Source organism: Rhinoderma darwinii, chromosome 1 (genome assembly GCF_050947455.1).
Source record: "Rhinoderma darwinii isolate aRhiDar2 chromosome 1, aRhiDar2.hap1, whole genome shotgun sequence".
In the NCBI taxonomy this organism is placed as follows: domain Eukaryota; kingdom Metazoa; phylum Chordata; class Amphibia; order Anura; family Rhinodermatidae; genus Rhinoderma; species Rhinoderma darwinii.
In genome coordinates, this window is record NC_134687.1 from 332,822,367 (window position 1) to 332,842,938 (window position 20,572).

Consider the following 20,572-nt stretch of genomic DNA (forward strand, 5'->3'; position numbering starts at 1 on the left):
ACACCTGGGGTCCCAGAGCGGAGGACTAGTATAGGATCTGCTCCGGAACTCTGGGGAAGCCCCTGATATCAGTGTCCATATATGGAGTCACGGAGTGGAGCCGCTTCTAGCACTTTGCCTGGGATTACAGCTCTGCTCCTGACATCACTGTTCATATATGGACAGAGACGTCAGGGGCAACCCCAGAGATGGAGTCCCAGACAGAGCGCTAGTAGCGTTCCTACTGGGACTCCAGCTGTGCTCCTGACATCACTGTCCAGCTCTGGGGAAGCCCTAGACATCGCTGTCCATATGTGGACAGCGATGTCAGGGGATTCCAGAGTCCCGGAGCAGAGCCTATACTAGCGCTGTGCCCAGGACTCCGGCTCTGGGGAAGCCCCATATATGGCCAGCGATGTCAGGGAATTCCAGAGTCCCGGAGCAGAGCCTATACTAGCGCTGTGCCCAGGACTCCGGCTCTGGGGAAGCCCGATATATGGCCAGCGATGTCAGGTTATTCCAGAGTCCCGGAGCAGAGTCGATACTAGCGGCTGTGTCCCGCGGGCCGTAGATGACAGCCTCAGGGGCCGTGTGCTTGAGACCCCTGCTCTAAGGGAAACGCATGAAAGCAAGACCATAATGAAAAGGGTTCTTTTTATTTTTAATGCCAGACTGCAAACTATTTTAAAACCAGCTATAGAATTTTAGGACTTTTGGCATGAAAATGATTAATGGGATGACCCCTTTAAAAAGGGAACATGGCACATTGAACATACTGTATGAGCTGTGAGCAACAGGTTATTAACCGGGATTGCCCTTTGAACTTCTAAACCCATGGTGAATAAAATACAAGTTATACTTAAAGGGAATGTGTTGCTAGAACTAATTTTTTTTTTCAGTTAAACAATTAGTATTTAAGTGATTACACATTGTTTTCATTTTTTTTTACAAGTCAGGAAATATTATAAATTAGATTTTAATTTCTAACATTTCCATGTGCTGGCCACTAGAGGGAGCAGTTCCCAAAATGGCAGAATGGTCACTGGTAAAGCAACCTCATTGATGTATGCTGCAAATTTGGGGTGGACACACTCTCCTCTAGTGTCCTCACACAATCCCCCCCTCCCTTCTTCTGGCTAGTGCCAGAAGGAAGGGTTTGAAAGTCTTCAAATCTCCTACACTGTGTGCCGCCATTTTCTGAGTGACTGCACAGTGTAGGAGGATTAGATACATTGCTCAGCAGACAGGATCACACGAACTATAATACACACGAACATAAATTACCTGCCGCCGCCTCCGCTGGTCTACATTCCTCTTCTTTGCGCCTTCGCTTCGTTGAACATATGGCCGGAAGTTGTCATCTTACTGTCCGGCAGCGGCTTCCAGTCCACATGAAAATGGCGCCGGATTTCGCTCTACGAACGAGCTTCGTTTTGGTCTGTAGGGGAGCGGCGCATGCGCTGTTCCCACACAGACAGCGCACACAAATGAGAATGGAGCGGCTGAACCGTTCACATTCTATAAGGGGTTGTATGTGCCGTATTCCATCTCTGTATGTGTCGTTAATCGACACATACAGAGATGAAAAAAGAAAAATGACAGCCCCCATAGAGAAGTAAAAGTAAGAACACAGTAAAAAGTAAAACATGAGAACATAATTAAATAAAAAATTTCAAAATATTATATTAAAAGAAATATTATATTTAAAAAAAAATAAAATAAATCATGACACCTTCCCTTTAATCGTTTCCCCAAATTATATATCAAATTACTCAGCTCCTCCTGCTGTATAACATGCAGCTAGCACATAGGACACCATGACAAGTTCAGTGACAACTTTCCTTTAATACATTTTAGGCAAAGATATCTAATTTCAGATGATATGTAAATTGTCAATGTTCTCAAACATTACATTTATTTTTGTAACCCAAAAATGTAAGCCTTATTTTAACATTTATGATTTCTACTTCGCAAGTATAAGTTTGTGAAACATCGTTTAACATTTTTAATAAAACTAAAGAAAACATTTAGAGACATTTTTCTTATTAAACTTTGGGAAGTACTACAGATCTGTAGCATTGAACTCCATGAATTAACTTGCTAGTAGACCAGACACACACTTTGAGCAAAGTTGTGCTAGCTCTACTGAGTTTCTTGTATAATAAAAATCTTATCCGTATACTCTATTATGCTTGAATTGTGAGATCAAAACTAAAATCTAATTTTAGGATTTTTACTCTTTTTTTTAAATGACTCTTATTATAGCATACTTTCACTAATTCATACTGTAAATTAAGATCCTGCTAAGAGTAGTTGAAACCAGCCTATTTAAAGATGAACAATTGTGAAATGCAGACAGCCAATTGTGTAACAGCTCAGAAAAATAGAACCTCAAACAAATTAGGATGGCAAGACATTTTGTCAGATAGGACAGGAAATTAAAAAGGGTTGGCAAGTTTTTAATGAACGGCGATTAAATGCTGTGAATTGACCTTGCTTATGTCAATTCCACCTAGCGTTTCTATCTAGATTGCACACATCCGTTTTAACAAGTACTTCTATGTATGTACACGTGTGAGCAAAGGGAAGGTACAGATAGGGGACAGTTAAATCCGATAACTGACACTAGATTAGATTTAACATTTCTGCAACGGTTTACATGCGGCCCTGCTCTAGTGATCGCAGTTGAGCACCATTTAAATTAAAACTGACCAACTCCACTAAAGCTGCCAATGACAAATGCTTTTAAGTGGAGGTAGTTTATTGTCCCACCAACCAAGTCTACAGGGTCTGAGGATATGAAGTTTTGACTGCAGGAAAACAGGAGCTGGATAAAGATGTGGTTGCTCAACTCTTAAGGCATATAACAGTGTCTGATATGGTATGCATGCATGCAATAGATTTCAGACAATTTCTTCATGAAGAGGTGTCTGCTGTCCACTTCTTGACTAGAGATTCAAGCTTGTCCTTATCAGCACCACAAAGTTCATCAACCTGTAGGGTTTGAGGCATACAATTATTTTAATGTCAGCAAAATTGGAAACATTAAACTTAATTGGACTCTAATAGAGAGAATAGAACTACAAAAGAAAAAAAACGGTCTAATTTTTATAGACACGGTTTACACATTTGCTACATTAACCCAGGTTTGTCCAGTAGAGAGAATAATATTTTTTCCCCCACAAATCATTACTATACATAATCTGCAACTGATGTATGTCTGTTCTAGCTTTGCTTCATGACAACAGTGTGAACAAATTTCTCTTCAGAGTCCATTTAAAATGATACTTTTAGGAGAGTGTTTCTGAAATGGGGCTTCAGAGAACCTCAAGGGGTTCCAAAGGATGAATATTGGGAAGAATAGATGAGAAGGGAAACATGACACTGGTGCCATCCTTATGTGGTTATAAACGGAAAGAGAATTGGTGCAGCAAGACAAATTTTCGAGTTACTGACTACTGAAAACTAGTCACCAATCTCAGTGAAAGGCTCCTAAAACAAACAAAACGGGTTCTCAGGCTTAAAAGTTTTCATCTGTATAGCTAAACTGTATCAGGAGAATAAGTCAGAACAGCATGAATAGTACACTTGTGCATAACGGTTCTTTAGACCAGGTGTGAACATATTGTCCCATTACGAACATGCTCCATCTGTGTACATCTTTCCTGCATAGTGGGAAAACCCAAGGGAACCAAATACCTCCTCAGCAAGAGAATACGTGGTCAATGCGCAGCACTAAGAACAACATTAACTGCGTACTACTAGGAAAGATATCAATGCAAATTTAGAACTGCAACATTTTTTTTAACCAAAGACATTCAATATGGAGGTACAACTTATATTTCAAGTTTTTCTCACAACTTACTCTACTTATGAGTGGCTACACTTCACTAGAATAATATACCATACAATGTAAATGCTTAAGGGAGACAAAAAAAAAAAAAAAAAAAAAAAAAAAAAACTTAGAAAAAGGTCATGAAAGTTTGAATTCTAGCAAATTTTTAGGCTATTATGTGACTGGAGATAATAGTCTCCTACTAGTCAAGCTATACAGTAGTGGATTTTTACTTTGAAAGGTGGGCATTCAAATAAAATTACTTTCTGATAGGTCATAGATACATATAAAAAGATAACATTCTCGGTGGGCAAATTAATTTCTGCTAGCAATTTCCAGAACAAACCGGTTTCAGTCAATGGAAGTCTCACATCGATATATTAAAAGAGCCATTTAAACCCGTTTCAGGTTTTTTTTTTTTTTTAATTAAGTCTGAGAAGTACTAAAAGGGTTTCCCCCATCTCTGACATGTCCATAGGATATACCGTAAACCCCTGAGCTCCGGAAACTGAATTACAAGGTAGTCGGGAGTACGGAAAAACAGCCGCGCTACACGGCTTTCATAACTTCCAAAGTGAATAGGAATCCGGGAAACATCACAATACAGTGAGCTACATGTTTCCATAACTCCCATTCAATTCTAAGGGAGTTACAGAAACAGCATAACTCAGCTGTTTCCATACTCCCGCTTTGTAACTCTGATGCCCAGCAATAGGAGGTAGTACTAGGGGCCCCATTCTAAAGGCAGAGGAGGGTCCTAGATGTGGGACCTGCATCTATTGGACATTTAATCACTTCTTTACGCCATTTTGTTCTGGAAATCAGTGGTATCCACTTAAACAAGACTATGTGCGGTTTGTGACAGTAGGTTCCGATGTAGATGGAGGACCGGTCAGTAGCTGAAAGAATTTAGTGAGGTAATACTGTGCCAGACTCAATGGTGAGCAGTTGTAATAAACAGTTGGGTCTAGAAAATGGATGCGAATATTTTGGAATAAGCAAAATATTCGACAATCTATAACATTAAGAGCATGACCCTGCAGTCGTTGAATGAGACACTTCAGTGTTTACCTCCAGAGGAATCTGTTCTGGTCACATGATGGACACTTCCTTGATATATAGCCAATAAACTGTTTATAGGTAAGTATCTCCCACTGCTAGAACATCAAGCAGGTAAAAAAGGTACACCCTCCTCCCAACTGGGGAGGGAAATGTTTCCTATTCCACCTATTGTATGCCCCAAGAATCATGGGTCGGGGCTATTCATGGTGTCACATTTGCTTACGGTTATCTAAAAAAATAAAATTATTTTTTTTTACTATTTTGTAGCTACCTGGGGTTAAAAAAGTTGCATAAGTTTCCGGCTGCAATCCTAATTCATTCTCAGACCCCCTAATATGCAGCTGGCAACCTGCTCCAAGTTTTAGACTTTAGTCATGTATGCATTCCCTTCCCAGGAATACATGCTTAATGTGAGTTCTGTGTGTCCAGGATGTTGCCGCTTTCTCCAGCACTCTTGCATCAACACCGATTCATTACTGTACTGCTTTCCACTTCTACAGCCCATGAAGGATCTCTTCTCCCTTGTGCTGACAAATACTGAGGAGCTTGTGATTTCCCCAATCTGTTGAGGAAATCTCTTCTCGCTTTACTCAGATGCACAGCCTGTATGATCCTCCCCCTCCCTCTGTGTTTTCCTTACTATATACACTCAGATACGGACCACCTGTGTGATCTACCTTCCCTGAACACTTGCATGCTTTTCCCTCCTCTCTGCTACAATCTCTAACCCAGAGAGAGAAGGGTGGGGGAGAGAAGAGCGGACACAGCCAGGAGCAGTGTGCTGTTGGATCTATGTCAGAATCAGTAGGATAACTAACCCTGTGCAAGGGTTTACAGACTCTACAGCAGCAAAATAAGATTTTTTGACAAATTTTTAGAAATTTGCATCTAGAAAGCAAATACACAATACAAAACATTTTAGTGCCAAGGTGTACATAGCATTTAGAAGTACAATACATTTCTCACATGCAAACACATTGTTATGCAATGCGTATGTGCTTACAGGGGAGGATTAGGGACACAGAACGACAGCATATTGTCGTGGCACCACAGGTTCCAGTCAGATCTAAGGCTACATTCACATGAGCGTGACAGATTTACGCGAGTAAATCTGTTAGTGTGCGTTGCATTTTGCATCAGTGTACTTTGCGTGTGGAATGTTTTTACACGCACTCGCAAGTTCTTTTTCTTTTCAATGCAATTGATGCGTGAAACACGGACAGCACACGGATGATGAAATCAATGGGGCCACGTACTTTGTGTTTCAACGCACAGCACACAGACTAGAATCACTTGTTTGAATGAGCCCTAATTGTTAGGCCGGCTGTCTTTTTTTCCCCCATTTATCGTGTAAGGGTATGTTCACACGGCTTATTTTCGGGCTGTAAAATCAGAAGCAGGATGCCTACAAACATCTGCCCATTGATTTCAATGGGAAATACGACGTTCTGTTCCGACGGGGCATTTTTTTTACGCGCACGTTTTTGGAGCACTTTTCCATTGACCCTATAGAAAAACCGCTTCAAAAACAGCTGTAAAAAAACGCAGCAAAAGACACGAGTTTGCTTAAAAAAAAAACGTCTGAAAATCAGGAACGGTTTTCACTTGAAACCAGCTCCGTATTTTCAGAAGTTTTTTTGCTAAAAGTGTGAACATACCCTAACTGTTCTGCATGTTTTTGTAGGTCATCTTGATTGGTCTCTTTTTTGTACTTCTGTAAGTACTGCACTTTTCTATTAAAACCTTAATAAGGTCCTTGTATGTGCCAAAGAGTCCACAGCCTTTCATAGGGTATGTTGACCCTTAGGCTGGGTTCACACGACCACATTAACGTCCGTAATGGACGGACGTATTTCGGCCGGAAGTCCCGGACCGAACAACTCAGTGCAGGGAGCCGGGCTCCTAGCATCATAGTTATGTACGATGCTAGGAGTCCCTGCCTGAGACTGATTGCGAGCAGTTTGTTGGCATATGTTGGGACTTATTCGATAAGAGAGTTGTGTGTACTGTGTTGAAGTCTGATTAAGGGCATGGCCCCACGTGGCGTATTTCTTCCGCAACTGTCCGCATCAATGCCGCACATAATCTGCGTTGTAGATTCTGTGGCGGATCTGCCCAAAATGGGCATTAAATTGATGTGGACTAGCTGCTGCGTATTGCGGTGAAAGTGCTTCCCTTCTCTCTATCAGTGCAGGATAGAGAGAAGGGACGGCACTTTCCCTAGTGAAAGTAAACTAATTTCATACTTACCGGCCGTTGTCTTGGTGACGCGTCCCTCTTTCGGCATCCAGCCCGACCTCCCTGGATGACGCAGCAGTCCATGTGACCGCTGCAGCCTGTGATTGGCTGCAGCCGTCACTTAGACTGAAACGTCATCCCGGGAGGCCGGACTGGAGGAAGAAGCAGGGAGTTCTCGGTAAGTATGAACTTCTATATTTTTTTTTACAGGTTGATGTATATTGTGATCGGTAGTCACTGTCCAGGGTGCAGAAACAGTTACTGCCGATCGCTTAACTCTTTCAGCACCCTGGACAGTGACTATTTACTGACATCGCCTAGCAACGCTCCCATAATTACAGGTGCACACACGTAGTCACCCGTAATTATGGGTGCACTCACGTAGTCACCCGTAATTACGGGAGCCCCATTGACTTCCTCAGTCTGGCTGTAGACCTAGAAATACATAGGTCCAGCCAGAATGAAGAAATGTCATGTTAAAAAACCAATACACTCCGCAGCACACATAACATGTACATGACATCTACGGACTTCATTGCGGAACTTAGAATCTCCATTGAAGTCAATGGAGAACTTCCGCAATGAGTCCGCCACAGGTCCGCAACATCCATTGTATGCTGCGGACACCAAATTCCGCACCGCAGCCTATGCTCCGCAGCGGAATTTTCCGCATCGTCTAAACGAACACTACTAAAAAGCAGTGGAAGGCAATGGAGAAACAGGTCCACTGCGGATTAATGCTGCGGAGTGTCCGCAGCGGAATTCCAGAGCAATTCCGCCACGTGGGGCTTTGCCCTAACGCTCAATTTGCAACCTTAGTGGAAGGCGAGTGCAAGATTGCGCGAGTGGAGATAAACACCTTACAGTCTAACCCACATGTCGCGTGTACGTGACAAACCCTTTAAATAGTTATAGAGCTAGCCAACAATAGGATTACAATACCTTTTTTCCACCCTTGTAGAAGTGAAATGTTGGCATGGCTCTTATGCCACATTCACCAGCTATGTCCTGCAAAATAGAAGGCCTGAATGAATACAGAAAAGTATTGTAAAAATAAAAAGAAACACATAGAGTTCAGAACTCATTCAAGAATGACAACATGAAAAGCCGAGAATTATTTTTTGGGGTTTGTAAAAAGTTCACAACGTAGTTTCACCTCTTGTGAACATACACTAATAAACTGGGGTGCGACAAACAGCAATTCCCTAATAAAGTCTCACTTCCGAAAATGCTCCATTATTAAGTCCCCTAGTGAGACGAAAGAAAAAAAAAAAAAAGTTTCAGAAAAAAAATCTTCCCGATAAAATTTAAATAATTAAAACTTAACCCAATCATAGAACGTTATTTGTCTCACATTGTAAACGCTAAAAAGAAAAAGTGAGCAAAAACTCATATGTACTCCAAAACTGCATCAATAAAAAAAAACCAAAAAAACGACATCACCTAAGATAGTCTGCTGCCCTAATCATTAGACAAAAATTCCTCCTTGTTTAACCCCTTCCCGACATTACACGCATCCATACGCCAAAGTCGGGTAGGGGGAAGTATGGAACGGGCTCACGGAGTGAACCCGCTCCATATGATGCCGGTGTCGGCTGTATGTTACAGCCGACACTTCAGAGTAACGAGCGTGATTGCGCTAGAGCGTGATCCCACTCGTTTAATGTAGCGGTCAATAGCGACTGCAGAATTTAAATAGTTAGAAAGAAGGGGCGACCACCTCTAACAGCTCATTGCGTCCCCCGCAACGCAATCGTGGGGTGGCGATGGTTGCTATGGCTGCCTAATGAAGGCCCCCAGGTCCGCCATCTTTGTGCTTCTATTAAGCCTTGCCTCTGTCAGGGCTGAATAGAAATCACGATATACTGCAATACATTAGTATTGCAGTATATCGTGCAAGCGATCTAACGATCGCTGGTTGAAGTCCCCTAGGAGGACTAACACAAAAAGGAAAAAATTTGTAAAATAATGTAAAAAAAAAAAAAAAAAAAAAAAAAAAAAAAAGAAATTAAAAAAAATCCCCCTTTTCCCAGTTTCCACCTAGAGCATAGTAAAATAAATAAATCATAATTGGTATCGCCGCATCCGTAAGTGTCTGCACCATTACAATATATAATTGTTTAACCCGCACGGTGAATGCCGTTAAAAAAAAAACAAATAAAAAATTTGTTAATGCCAGAATCTCTTTTTTGGTCACCTAATCTCCCACACAAATTGAAATTAAAAAAAAAAAAAAAAAAAAAAAGATAAAAAAGACACATTTACCCCAAAAATGTATCATTAAAAACGACAGCTTATCCTGCAAAAAAAATAAACTCTTACCACTTGACGAAAAAAAACAAATTATGGCTCTCAGAATTTGGCGACACAAAATAAATTACATTTTACACTTAGGTTTTTGCTTGTAAAAGTAGTCATATATAAAAAAAAAACAAAAAACTATATATATTTGGTATCGCTGTAATCGTATTCACCCACAGAATAAAGTTAACATGATGTTTTAATTGCACAGTAAATTCCGTAAAAACGAAGCGCAAAAAACAAATGGAGGAATCACTGTTTTTTTTCATTTTCTACCCCACAAATACATTTTTCCCCGTTTCCTAGTACATTATATGGCACAATAAATGGTGCTACGAAAAACTACAACTCGTCCCGCCAAAATCAAGCCTTCATAGGACTAGAGCGACAAAAAAATAAATAAATAAAAATAAATTATGGCTTTTGGAAGGTAGGGAGGAAAAAACGAAAATCTGAAAAGTGGCCACGGCGGGAAGGGGGTTAAGAAACAATCTGAGGTTAAAACAAATAGACAGAACCTTCATGCATGTGAACTGGGTGGTGCAATGTAAAGCTAATGCTTTGTTCACATCTGCGTCAGGGCTCTGTTCAGACGGAGGTTTCTGTCGGAACGGAGCCCTGACTGAAATCAATGGTGATGGAAACGGAAACCTCTGGTTTCCGTTTGTGTCAATGGTGACAGATCCGGTGACAATGGCTTCGGTTTGTCTCAGTTGTGCAGGGGTTCCGTTGTTTTGATCCCTCTGTTCGACGGAATGGAGCCCTGACGCAGATGTGAATGAAGCCTAAGCCAACCTGGGAAAATGGCATTTACTTTTTTTGGAGCATCGAACGATTTATTACAAACAACTTTGTATTGAAATCATGCAATGCTGTATCTTACCGATGCTTCATCCACGTCAACCTTGTATAATAGAACTCCAGGGTATTTGGTGCCGAGGGACTGTAAAACAAACGCACACAAATGGTTTAGATAGCGATGGAAAATAAAATAACTCAAGTTCAGCACTTTTAACCAGCAATTTAACCTACAAAAAACAAACAAAAAAACAAAAACACTACAGGATATTCTTATTTAAAAATTTCTGCCCACATCATTTGTCCTTAGTAATGGATCCCTAACTATTAGTCGTTCTCAAAACGCCACCCAAAACTGGATTGGTATTGCACCGCCAGCAGAGAAGTTTTCATGAGCAACCGAACCAAACTATCCTAATTCAATTCTTAGTCCCCATGCACATGACCGTATTTTTCAATCGTAATTAGAAACCTTCATTCCTATTGGCCACGGACACCTTTCCGTATTTTTACGGATGTCCTATTCTTGTCCGTAATTACAGCACAGACTCTCCCATAGAAGCCTGTGAACGCTTCCGTAGATACGGACGGCTATGGGTGTGTGTCTGTAAACAGTCTGCATTTACAGAAGCGTTGTTATGCAACATGCTGGTGACATCATTTGCAGACAAGGATCAAATATGGATGCATTACGGACCATATTTACAGACACACTTCCGTATATACGGATAAAACACGGATGACTACGGATCCGTATTTATGTAAAGATGAAAATATGGTCGTGTGCATGGGGCATTAATATAGACCGAGATGATGGTCAAATAGATTTTATCAACATAATCAGGTAACAAGCTTACATGCACTGTTTAACCATAACAAACTCCTTCGACATAGTTACGTTATAGCCGGGATGGGGGGGGGGGGGGGTAATAGAGCAGGCTCCGGGACAGAGGCTGCTCCATACTCACTGTATGTTACAGCTGACACCTCACTGCAATGGCAACCACTTAAACACTGCAGTCAATAGAAGCATGAAAGAGTCGCTACAAAACTGCAGTAAAAACGGAAGCAAAATACCCTGTGGAATACCAGCCTCTTTACAATGGCCCTGTCAAGGAGTGGGATATAGGCAGCAAATGAACAGTCAGAGAAATATGGTAGTGCTTACAAAGAAACATTACACAGCTCTTACTGAAATCAATGGATTGTTCAGGTTACGCAGAGATGTGCCGGCTCCTTCAGAGCAGCAGAAAACGTTACAGCCAGATGAGGGATTTCCGACTACGGAAGGGATTTTCCCATAAACAGTTATCACCCATCTACAGGATAACGGTTCGCTCGGGGTTAGACCTGCTGGGATTCCTAACTATCACAACAACACAGGTCCCAGATTCCCCTATATGAATGGAGTAACTGGAACGGACGGAGATAGACCCCAAGTGATCAGACATTATGGACTAGAATGTGAATAGTTGATAAAGGGTTTTCTCATAAACTACATTTAACTCAAAATGTCCTATGGGTATATTCAGATGGTGTGGATGACCTGCGGTCGTTGAGAACAGTAAGGGTATGTGAACACGATAACGGCATTTAAGTCTGAAATTATGGAGCTGTTTACGGCGTGCGTAAAAGGCACTTAACAGCTCCGTGAGTCATCACATAGGATGTGTGATTTTTGCGCATCCGCCATCATTATGACACTCTGTTTGGATGTTTGTAAATAGAAAAGCACGTAGTGCTTTTCTGTTTGCAAACATACTTTTGACTGCTGTTGCGCGATTCACGCGCGTCCCACAGAAATGCTTCCGTGTGGTGTGCGTGATTTTCACGCACCCATTGGGTGCGTGATGCGCGAAAAACGCAGAAATATAGGACCTGTCGTGAGTTTTACGCAGCGGACTCACGCTGCGCAAAAATCACTGACAGTCTGCACTGCCCCATAGACTAATATAGGTCCGTGCAAGGCACGTGAACAACACGTGCGTTGCACAGACGTATATCACGTTCGTGTAAATCCGCCCTAAAGCGAAGTAGTAATTTTGACGGCACAGTGAAAGAGTAAGGGTATGTTCACCTGGCTTCTTTTCGGCCGTTTTTCGGGCCGTAAAATCGAAAGCAGAACACCTCCAAACATCTGCCCATTGATTTCAATGGGAAAAACGGCGTTCTGTTCCGACGGGCCTTGTTTTGCGCGGCCTTTTTTGAAAAAGCAGCGAAAAGAAAGTGCAGGCACTTGAGATGTTTTCCATAGACTATTGAAAACCGCTCCAAAAATGGCGCCAAAAAATGCAGAGAAAAAAAGAGTGGCTTAAAAAACGTCCGAAAATCAGGAGCCGTTTTCCCTTGAAAACGGTGCCGTATTTTCAGATGTTTTTGGTTAAGCATGTGGACATACCCTTAAAAACAAAATCCAAAAAACAGTGGAGGAAACAGTTTTTCCAATTTCAGCCAGCAAAGAATTTTTTTCCCAGTACATTATATGGTACTTTAAATGGTGTCAATATAAACTACAACTCCTCCCGCAAAAAATAACCCTCACACCGCTCTATTGACAGGAAAATAAATAAATAGTTATGGCTCGTTGAAGACTGGGAGTGAAAAACAAAAAAGCATTAGTCCTGAAAGGGTTAATTACTAATAAAAAAAAACTTCTATGTCCACATATGGGGTATTGCCGTACTCGGGAGAAATTGCTTTACAAATGTTAGGCGGCTTTTTCTCTTTTATCCCTTGTGAAAATTCAAAAAAAATGCAACACTTTAGTGGACAAAAACGTTGATATTAATTTTCACAGCCTTAGGCCCCATGCACACGAACGTAAAAACGCCCGTAATTACGGCACGTTTGTACGGGCCCATGGACTTCTATTGGCCACGGGTACCTCCCCGTATGCTTACGGGAAGGTGCCCGTGCCGTTGAAAAATATAGAACATGTCCTATTTCGGCACGGGCAGGCCCGTGACTACGTGTGTACATCCGTAATTACGGGAGCGTTGCTAGGCGATGTCAGTAAATAGTCACTGTCCAGGGTGCTGAAAGAGTTAAGCGATCGGCAGTAACTGTTTCAGCACCCTGGACAGTGACTACCAATCACAATATAAATCAACCTGTAAAAAAAATATGTTCATACTTACCCAGGACTCCCTGCTTCTTCCTCCAGTCCAGCCTCCCGGGATGACGTTTCAGCCCATGTGACCGCTGCAGCCAATCACAGGCTGCAGCGGTCACATGGACTGCAGCGTCATCCAGGGAGGTCGGGCTGGATGTCGAGAGGGACGCATCACCAAGGCAACGGCCGGGTAAGTATGAATTTCTTTTACCTCGGAAAGGGCTGCCCCTTCTCTCTATCCTGCACTGATCGAGAGAAGGGGCTGCCGATTAGTGCAGTGCAATTTTGCAGCGAAAACGTGCCTGTAAATACGGGTGGAACACTGGTGACACCGGACCCGTATTTACAGGCATGGGTCCGTAAATACTGGTGCAATACGGGTCGAATACGTGTGACCAAGGACCCGTATTTACGGGAGGGAAAAAATATGTTTGTGTGCAAGAGACCTTATTCCACTACAGTCTACAAGCAACCGGTGGGGTCAAAATGCTAACTATTCCCCTCGAAAAATCCCTTAAGGGATGTAGTTTCCAAAATGGGGTCACTTTTGGAGGGTTTCCACGGTTTTCGTCCCTCCAGGGCGTTGCAAACGAGACATGACACCCGAAAACTATTCCAGCAAAACCTGCGCTTGAAAATCCAAAAGGCGCTCCTTCCCTTCTGGGTCCAAACATCTTTATGAAAAAATGCTTTACAAATGTTGGGGTGCTTTTTCTCCTTTAGTCCTTGTAAAGATTAAAAAAATAAATGTTTGTTTTAGCAGAAAATAAAAATAAAAAAAGATTTTCATCTTCAGACTAATTCCACTAAAAAACAAAAACAAAACAAAAAACTGTGGGGGCAAAATGACAACTATACAGCCCTCAAGGAGTTTTTCTAGGGGTAGTTTCCAAAATGGGGATACTTGGGGGATGTATTCCAAATGAATTTCAGCAAAAAAAAAAAAAAAATGTAAATTTCAAAATGTCACCTCTATTTTGCTTTAATTCCTGTGAAACACTTAGGCCCCATGCACACGAACGTGTTTTTGCTGCCGCAATTCCCCCGAAAATCCACGGGAGAATTGAAGCCCCATTCATTCGTATGTGGCCCATGCACACGACCATGGTTTTCCATGGAGTCCGGACCGCAGAAAGAACGGGCAAAGAACGGGCTCATTGAAAATAATGGCCGCGGCCATGTGCACTCCGTGGCCAGCCGACCCAGAAATCACAGCTGTGCACATGGCTACGGTCGTGTGTATGAGGCCTTAAAGGGTTAATATACCCTCTAAATTCTGTTTTGAATACTTTGGGGTGAAGTTTTCAAAATGGGGTGATTTATGGGGACTTTCTAATATAGAAGGCCCTCAAAGCCACTTCAGAACTGAACTGGTGCCTGAAAAAAATAGCCTTTCAAAATTTTCTTGAAAACGTGAGAAATTGCTGCTAAAATCCTAAGCCTCGCAACGGCCTAGAAAAATAAAAGGACGTGAAAAAAAACGATGCAAACATAAAGTAGACATATGGGGGATGTTAACTAGTAACTATTTTGTGTGGTATTAATATCTGTTTTACGAGTAGATACATTGAAATTTAGAAAAATGCTAATTTTTTGCTCATTTTCTCTAAAATGGGGAGTTTTTCACAATTAAATATTGAATTAAAAAAAAAAAAAAAAAACCCGACCAATTTTTTTCACTAGCAAAGTACAAAATGTCACGAGAAAACAAGTTCAGTAGCTTCAATAGGTAAAAGCATTCCAAAGTTATTACCACATAAAGACACGTCGGATTTGAAAAAAAATAGTCTGTGTCCACAAGGCCAAAACAGGCTGTGTCCTAAAGGGGTTTAAGGGTATGTTCACACGCTTAGCATAAAAACCATTTGAAAATACGGAGCGGATTCAAGGGAAAACAGCTCCCGAGTTTGACATTTAATTAACTAGCATTTTTTCACTGCTTTTTTTTACGGCCGTTTCTTGGAGCGTTTTTTTCTATAGTCAATGAAAAACGGCTCAAGAAGTGACATGCACTTCTTTTTCGCGGGCGGTTTTTTTATTTTTTTTTAACCGCCAGTTATTCAAAATGTAAAAAGATGCCCCGTCGGAACAGAACGCAGTTTTTCCAATTGAAATCAATCGGCAGATGTTTGGAGGCCTTCTGCTTCCGGTTCTTTGGCCGTTTTTCATCCCGAAAAACGTCCGTAAATAAGCTGTGTGAACATACACCAATAGTGGATTGGAAAATAGGTTTTCCAAACCAGATACCCCAAAAAAGCAGAACTGGTAACAACTTACCTCATAGAAAGGAGCGATCTGTTGGCATGGTCCACACCACGATGCAGTAAAATCAATAACTATAAGGTTATTTTCACCACTCTCAATAATTGCTTTATATTCAGGCTGTTAAAAGAAATTTGTAGACAGATAAGGACATAATATTAATAAGAATTTAAATTATGATAAACATATTTAGATTTTTTTTTTTAAAGAGGCTCTGTCACCAGATTCTCAAATCCCTATCTCCTATTCGATCGGCACTGCAATGCAGAGAACAGTAACGTTTGTGTTTTTTTTTAAAAGACTTTCATTTTTGGCCAAGTTATGAGCTATTATATATATATATATATATGCAAATGAGCTTTGAAATGGACAACTGGGCGTGTTTTTTTTCGTATGTCCAACTGGGCGTGTATTGTGTTTTTAACTGGGCGTTGTGAATAGAAGTGTATGATGCTGACGAATCAGTGACCAATCAGCATCATGCACCCCTCTTCATTCATTTACACAGCAGCATCACGTTCTTACTACAACGATGTGCAGCCACATACACAAGTGTCCTGATAATGAATACACATGACCTCCAGCCTGGACGTGATGTGTACTCAGAATCCTTTCTGTGAGATTCCAGCAAGGGAAACAAAATCTCGTTTACCTTGTAATCGCACGAGATTACGCGCAGCTTGCTGGAATGGAGTGCATGATGCTGACTGGTCACTGATTGGTCAACATCATACACTTCTATTCACAACGCCCAGTTAGTAAAACAAGTAAACACGCCCAGTTAAAAAACACAATACACGCCCAGTTGGACATAGGAACAAAAACACGCCCAGCTGTCCATTTCAAACCTCATTTACATAAATATATAAAATAGCTCATAACTTGGCCAAAAATGAACATTTTTTAAAAAAAAAAACATGTTACTGTTATCTACATTGCAGCGCCGATCACATGCAATAGGAGATAAGGATTTGATAATCTGGTGACAGAGCCTCTTTAAAGTTCCTAACCTTTCAGGGGACTTTTCCAAATAAGGGCCTGTTCACACCTGCGTTGGAGGCTCCCTTAGTTGCCTCTGTCGCAGATACGGACGAAAATACCAGAAAAAGCACAGCGTGCTGACACCCGACAGAACCCATTAAAGGGGTTTCCCACGTTCCGACAACCGATGACCTATCCACCGGATAGGTCATCAGTATAGGATTGGTGCGGGTCAGACACCCGGACCCTGCAGTCACCAGATGTTATGGCACATAATCCTATGTACAGAGCAGTTGGCTCCGTACATAGCATAGCGGCCGTTCTGCAGAACTGCAGCTTGGCTCCTATTCACTTGAATTCTACTGCAGCTCAGCAGCTATTCCGTCGCAGGAGCCAACTGCTTCCGGCATGTACGTCTGATGCATGGAGGCACCGGACCAGATGATCGCGCAGGGTCCGGGTGTCGGACCCCCACAGATCACGCACTGATGACCTATCCGGTGGATAGGTCATCAGTTGTCAGAACATGGAAAACCCCTTAACGTCAATGGGTTCGGTCAGGCGCCGATGAAGTCAGTCATACAACGAAACCGGCGCTGGTATTTCCATTAGTCTGCACCTCTAACGGAGCAGAACAATGGAAACGCCGATGCAGGTGTGAACCCAGCCTAACTCTCACTAGGAAGCCGCTGCAGCTTGTATGTGTGTCGCTGCTCACTTCTCCCATCTCTATAGACTTATGGGCAGAATGTAACCTGATCTCTATAATAGTGTAAATTCAGAGGGGGAGGTGCACGACTCAGGGATTAAAAGAACACTAAAGAGAGATTCTTTGCATCTTGCAACACCCCTTAGGCCAGAGGTCTCAAGCTCGGCCGGGTAAGTGGGCCACATATAGAAAAAATTTGAAGTTGACGGGCCACATTACTTTAAAATTTGATACATTACAAAATTATTGTTAATCAATTAGTTATTTGAACTACTATAATAATGCTACATTAATATAATACCGCTAGGTTTAAACTTAACGGAAATTTGCGAGATTTCTCCATGTGCTTATTTCAACAATCCAGGCTCTGTCCCTATCTGCTATTGCAGCAGATCGGCGCTGCAATGTAGATTACAGTAACGTTTTTATTTTTAAAAAACGAGCATTTTTGGTCAAGTTATGACCATTTTTGTAGTTATGCAAATGAGGCTTGCAAAAGTCCAAGTGGGCGTGTATTATGTGCGTACATCGGGGCGTTTTTAATACTTTTACTAGCTGGGCGCTCTGATGAGAAGTATCATCCACTTCTCTTCAGAACGCCCAGCTTCTGGCAGTGCAGACACAGCCGTGTTCTCGAGAGATCACGCTGTGACGTCACTCACAGGTCCTGCATCGTGTCAGACGAGCGAGGACACATCGGCACCAGAGGCTTCAGTTGATTCTGCAGCAGCATCAGCGTTTGCAGGTAAGTCGATGTAGCTACTTACCTGCAAACGCCGATGCTGCTGCAGAATCAACTGTAGCCTCTGGTGCCGGTGTCCTCGCTCGTCTGACACGATGCAGGACCTGTGAGTGACGACACAGCGTGATCTCTCGAGAACACGGCTGTGTCTGCACTGCCAGAAGCTGGGCGTTCTGAAGAGAAGTGGATGATACTTCTCATCAGAGCGCCCAGCTAGTAAAAGTATTAAAAACGCCCCGATGTACGCACATAATACACACCCACTTGGACTTTTGCAAGCCTCATTTGCATAACTACAAAAATGGTCGTTTTTTAAAAATAAAAACGTTACTGTAATCTACATTGCAGCGCCTATCTGCTGCAATAGCAGATAGGGGCTGCAAAATCTGGTGACAGAGCCTCTTTAAGTGTTGCTAAATACAGTCCGGCAGCTCAGTTGGCAGGCACACAAATGTCAAGATTGGGCAGCCCCTTTTTAGATAGTGCCACAGAGCCCTCTGTAGAAACTGCCACACACCCCTAGATAATGCCAGTATCCTCTGTAAATACTGACACACACCCAGTGCCCTCTGTAGATGCTGCCACAGTGCCCTTTGCAGATGCTGCCACACACCCCTAGTAGATAATGCCACACACACCCCCGATTAGACAGCTCCATTGGGGCTCCCTCTAGGAGCAGAATCCCCAGCCAGAGCGTTGCCGACGCTTTGGCCAGGGATTTCTCTGCTGGAGGTACCCCTGATGTCACTGTCCATACAGTGACGTCAGGGGATCCTCCTGGACCGGAATGTGATGTCAGGGGCAACCCCTAGAGCAGAGCACTAATATAGGCTCTGCTCCGGAACTCTGGGGAAGCAACTGACATCAGTGTCCATATATGTAGAGCCGGTTCTAGCACTCTGCCTAGGATTCCAGCCCTGCTCCTGACATCACTGTTCATATATGGACAGAGATGTCAGGGGCAACCCCACAGCTGGAGTCCCGGGCAGAGCGCTAGTAGCGCTCCTACTGGGTCTCCAGCTGTGCTCCTGACATCACTGTCCAGCTCTGGGGAAGCCCTAGACATCGCTGTCCATATATGGACAGCGACATCAGGGAATTCCAGAGAGTCCCAGAGCAGAGCCGATACTAGCGCTCTGCCCGGGACTCCGCTCTGGGGAAGACCCTGACAACACTGTCGATATATGGACAGCGATGTCAGGAAACTCCACAGAGTGCTGGAGCAGAGCCGATACTAGGCGGCCCGGTGTCCCGCAGGCGACAGCCTCAGGGGCCGCATGCGGCCCGGGTGCTTGAGACCCCTACCTTAGGTAGAACATATTTACTAATACTAGTGCAATCACAAGTGAAGACAAACTGCATGCAAGAAAACTATTGCAATTGTATTAAAGGGGTTTCCCACACTAAAACAAGTTGGGTCTAAGAGCCAACCCTATATGGCATTGCTAAATTCATTACACATTTGCAATATTTTGGGAAAAATCATACTTTCAGGAATGCGCACTCCCCATGGCTGTTACTTCTGGTATAGCATCCCAGGCTTTGCGAGGCAGCTCTACAGTCCCACAATTCCCCAAGCCCAAGGGATGGAACAACATCAGCCGGGTAGGCAAGCTGAATGCAGTCCAACAGCGCTACTGCGCCGAGATCGCACACTGGGGAATAGAGCCAAGAGGGCAGTGCCACTTTGCGTGTGTGACCACCAAAGAACAGGGCATTGAGTAGATGTAACCCATAGAAACCAAGGGAGGTAAATAGATCTGCTTATGGGAAATAGTAGAAGTGATATATTCTATCTGGCGAAACTGAAGGCAAACACTGCACGGTCTGTGTGAACAAGGCCTGAGTCAGTCACTTATATAAGGGGCGTTGCCTGTTAGTCGCAGCAGGTACGAAGTGCTGATCAACGGCTGATAGCACAATTGAGTCTTGTCACTAAACTGAGGCAGGTGTCCGCTTTATAGTCGCCATTTATCAGGAGTCCTGCTACGCAATATGCTGCAGGCGTCACAAATAAATGGCACGATTTACGACACAATGCATTACTCATATAGGAGAAGCAGCAGGTGAGGTTTTCTTCAATCCAGTCCCTTAAAGGTTACCTCACCCAGTGCCGCTCACTCAGGAAGTAAAGAGTTAAACATGCCAGTCAGTGCTCGCCATAGACCACCTTCCAATGCCCTGGGAACATGACAGCACTTACCAGGCTCTCCACAAACTGCACCATGATGTCAGGCTTTTCCCTTCAGGATTCCCTCACTGGAATATACTGCAAATATTTGTCCGACCTGCTGTCTACATACAGAGACGTGTGTGGGCGGGAATATGAGGGTGTGGGACGTCCCACTGTCCTCCTGTGTAAATGCTGCGGCCATTACACGTCTCCTAAGCTCACATTACTGGGAGTGTCGTTACTTGCAGCTGCTCTTAGCTGAGCTTCATTTATTTCGAGTGTTTCCATGATTAGAATTTTATATAAGAATAAGCCAAACGACAAAGTCCTTATCTGCTGTGGAATCCTACTTATATAGCAGAAAATGTGTCTCTCAAACA

General features: G+C 42.8%; 2 protein-coding genes across 3 annotated transcripts in view; one reads left to right on the forward strand and one right to left on the reverse strand.

The window, feature by feature from the left end:
- Positions 1-1,804: 1,804 nt before the first annotated feature.
- On the reverse strand, positions 1,805-20,561 carry LOC142650963 (thioredoxin-like). The gene is made up of 5 exons (XM_075825651.1): positions 20,223-20,561; positions 15,603-15,707; positions 10,299-10,358; positions 8,057-8,122; positions 1,805-2,973 (listed from the first exon to the last, which is right to left on the reverse strand). The coding sequence occupies exons 1-5, from the start codon at positions 20,244-20,246 to the stop codon at positions 2,896-2,898; spliced, it is 333 nt and encodes a 110-aa protein (XP_075681766.1). The 5' UTR covers positions 20,247-20,561; the 3' UTR covers positions 1,805-2,895.
- Positions 19,583-20,572, forward strand: part of LOC142650979 (thioredoxin-like) — a 96,749-nt gene continuing 95,759 nt past the window's right edge. The window contains exon 1 of one of the 2 annotated variants that reach the window (XM_075825652.1): positions 19,583-19,769. The gene's annotated coding sequence lies outside the window, so the exon portion shown is untranslated. Of the gene's footprint in view, positions 19,770-19,862; positions 20,086-20,572 lie in introns of those variants that run through there. The other variant, XM_075825653.1, reaches the window with a different exon arrangement.

Bases quoted from the DNA above. Each gene is read 5' to 3' on its own strand.
- LOC142650963 (XM_075825651.1), bottom strand. From the start codon at position 20,246: ATGGTGCAGTTTGTGGAGAGCCTG. The intron at 8,123-10,298 runs GTAAGATACAGC...TCTATTTTGCAG, and splicing joins TTGACGTGGATGAAGCATCG to GACATAGCTGGTGAATGTGG. The intron at 2,974-8,056 runs GTATTGTAATCC...CAAACCCTACAG, and splicing joins TCTACAAGGGTGGAAAAAAG to GTTGATGAACTTTGTGGTGC.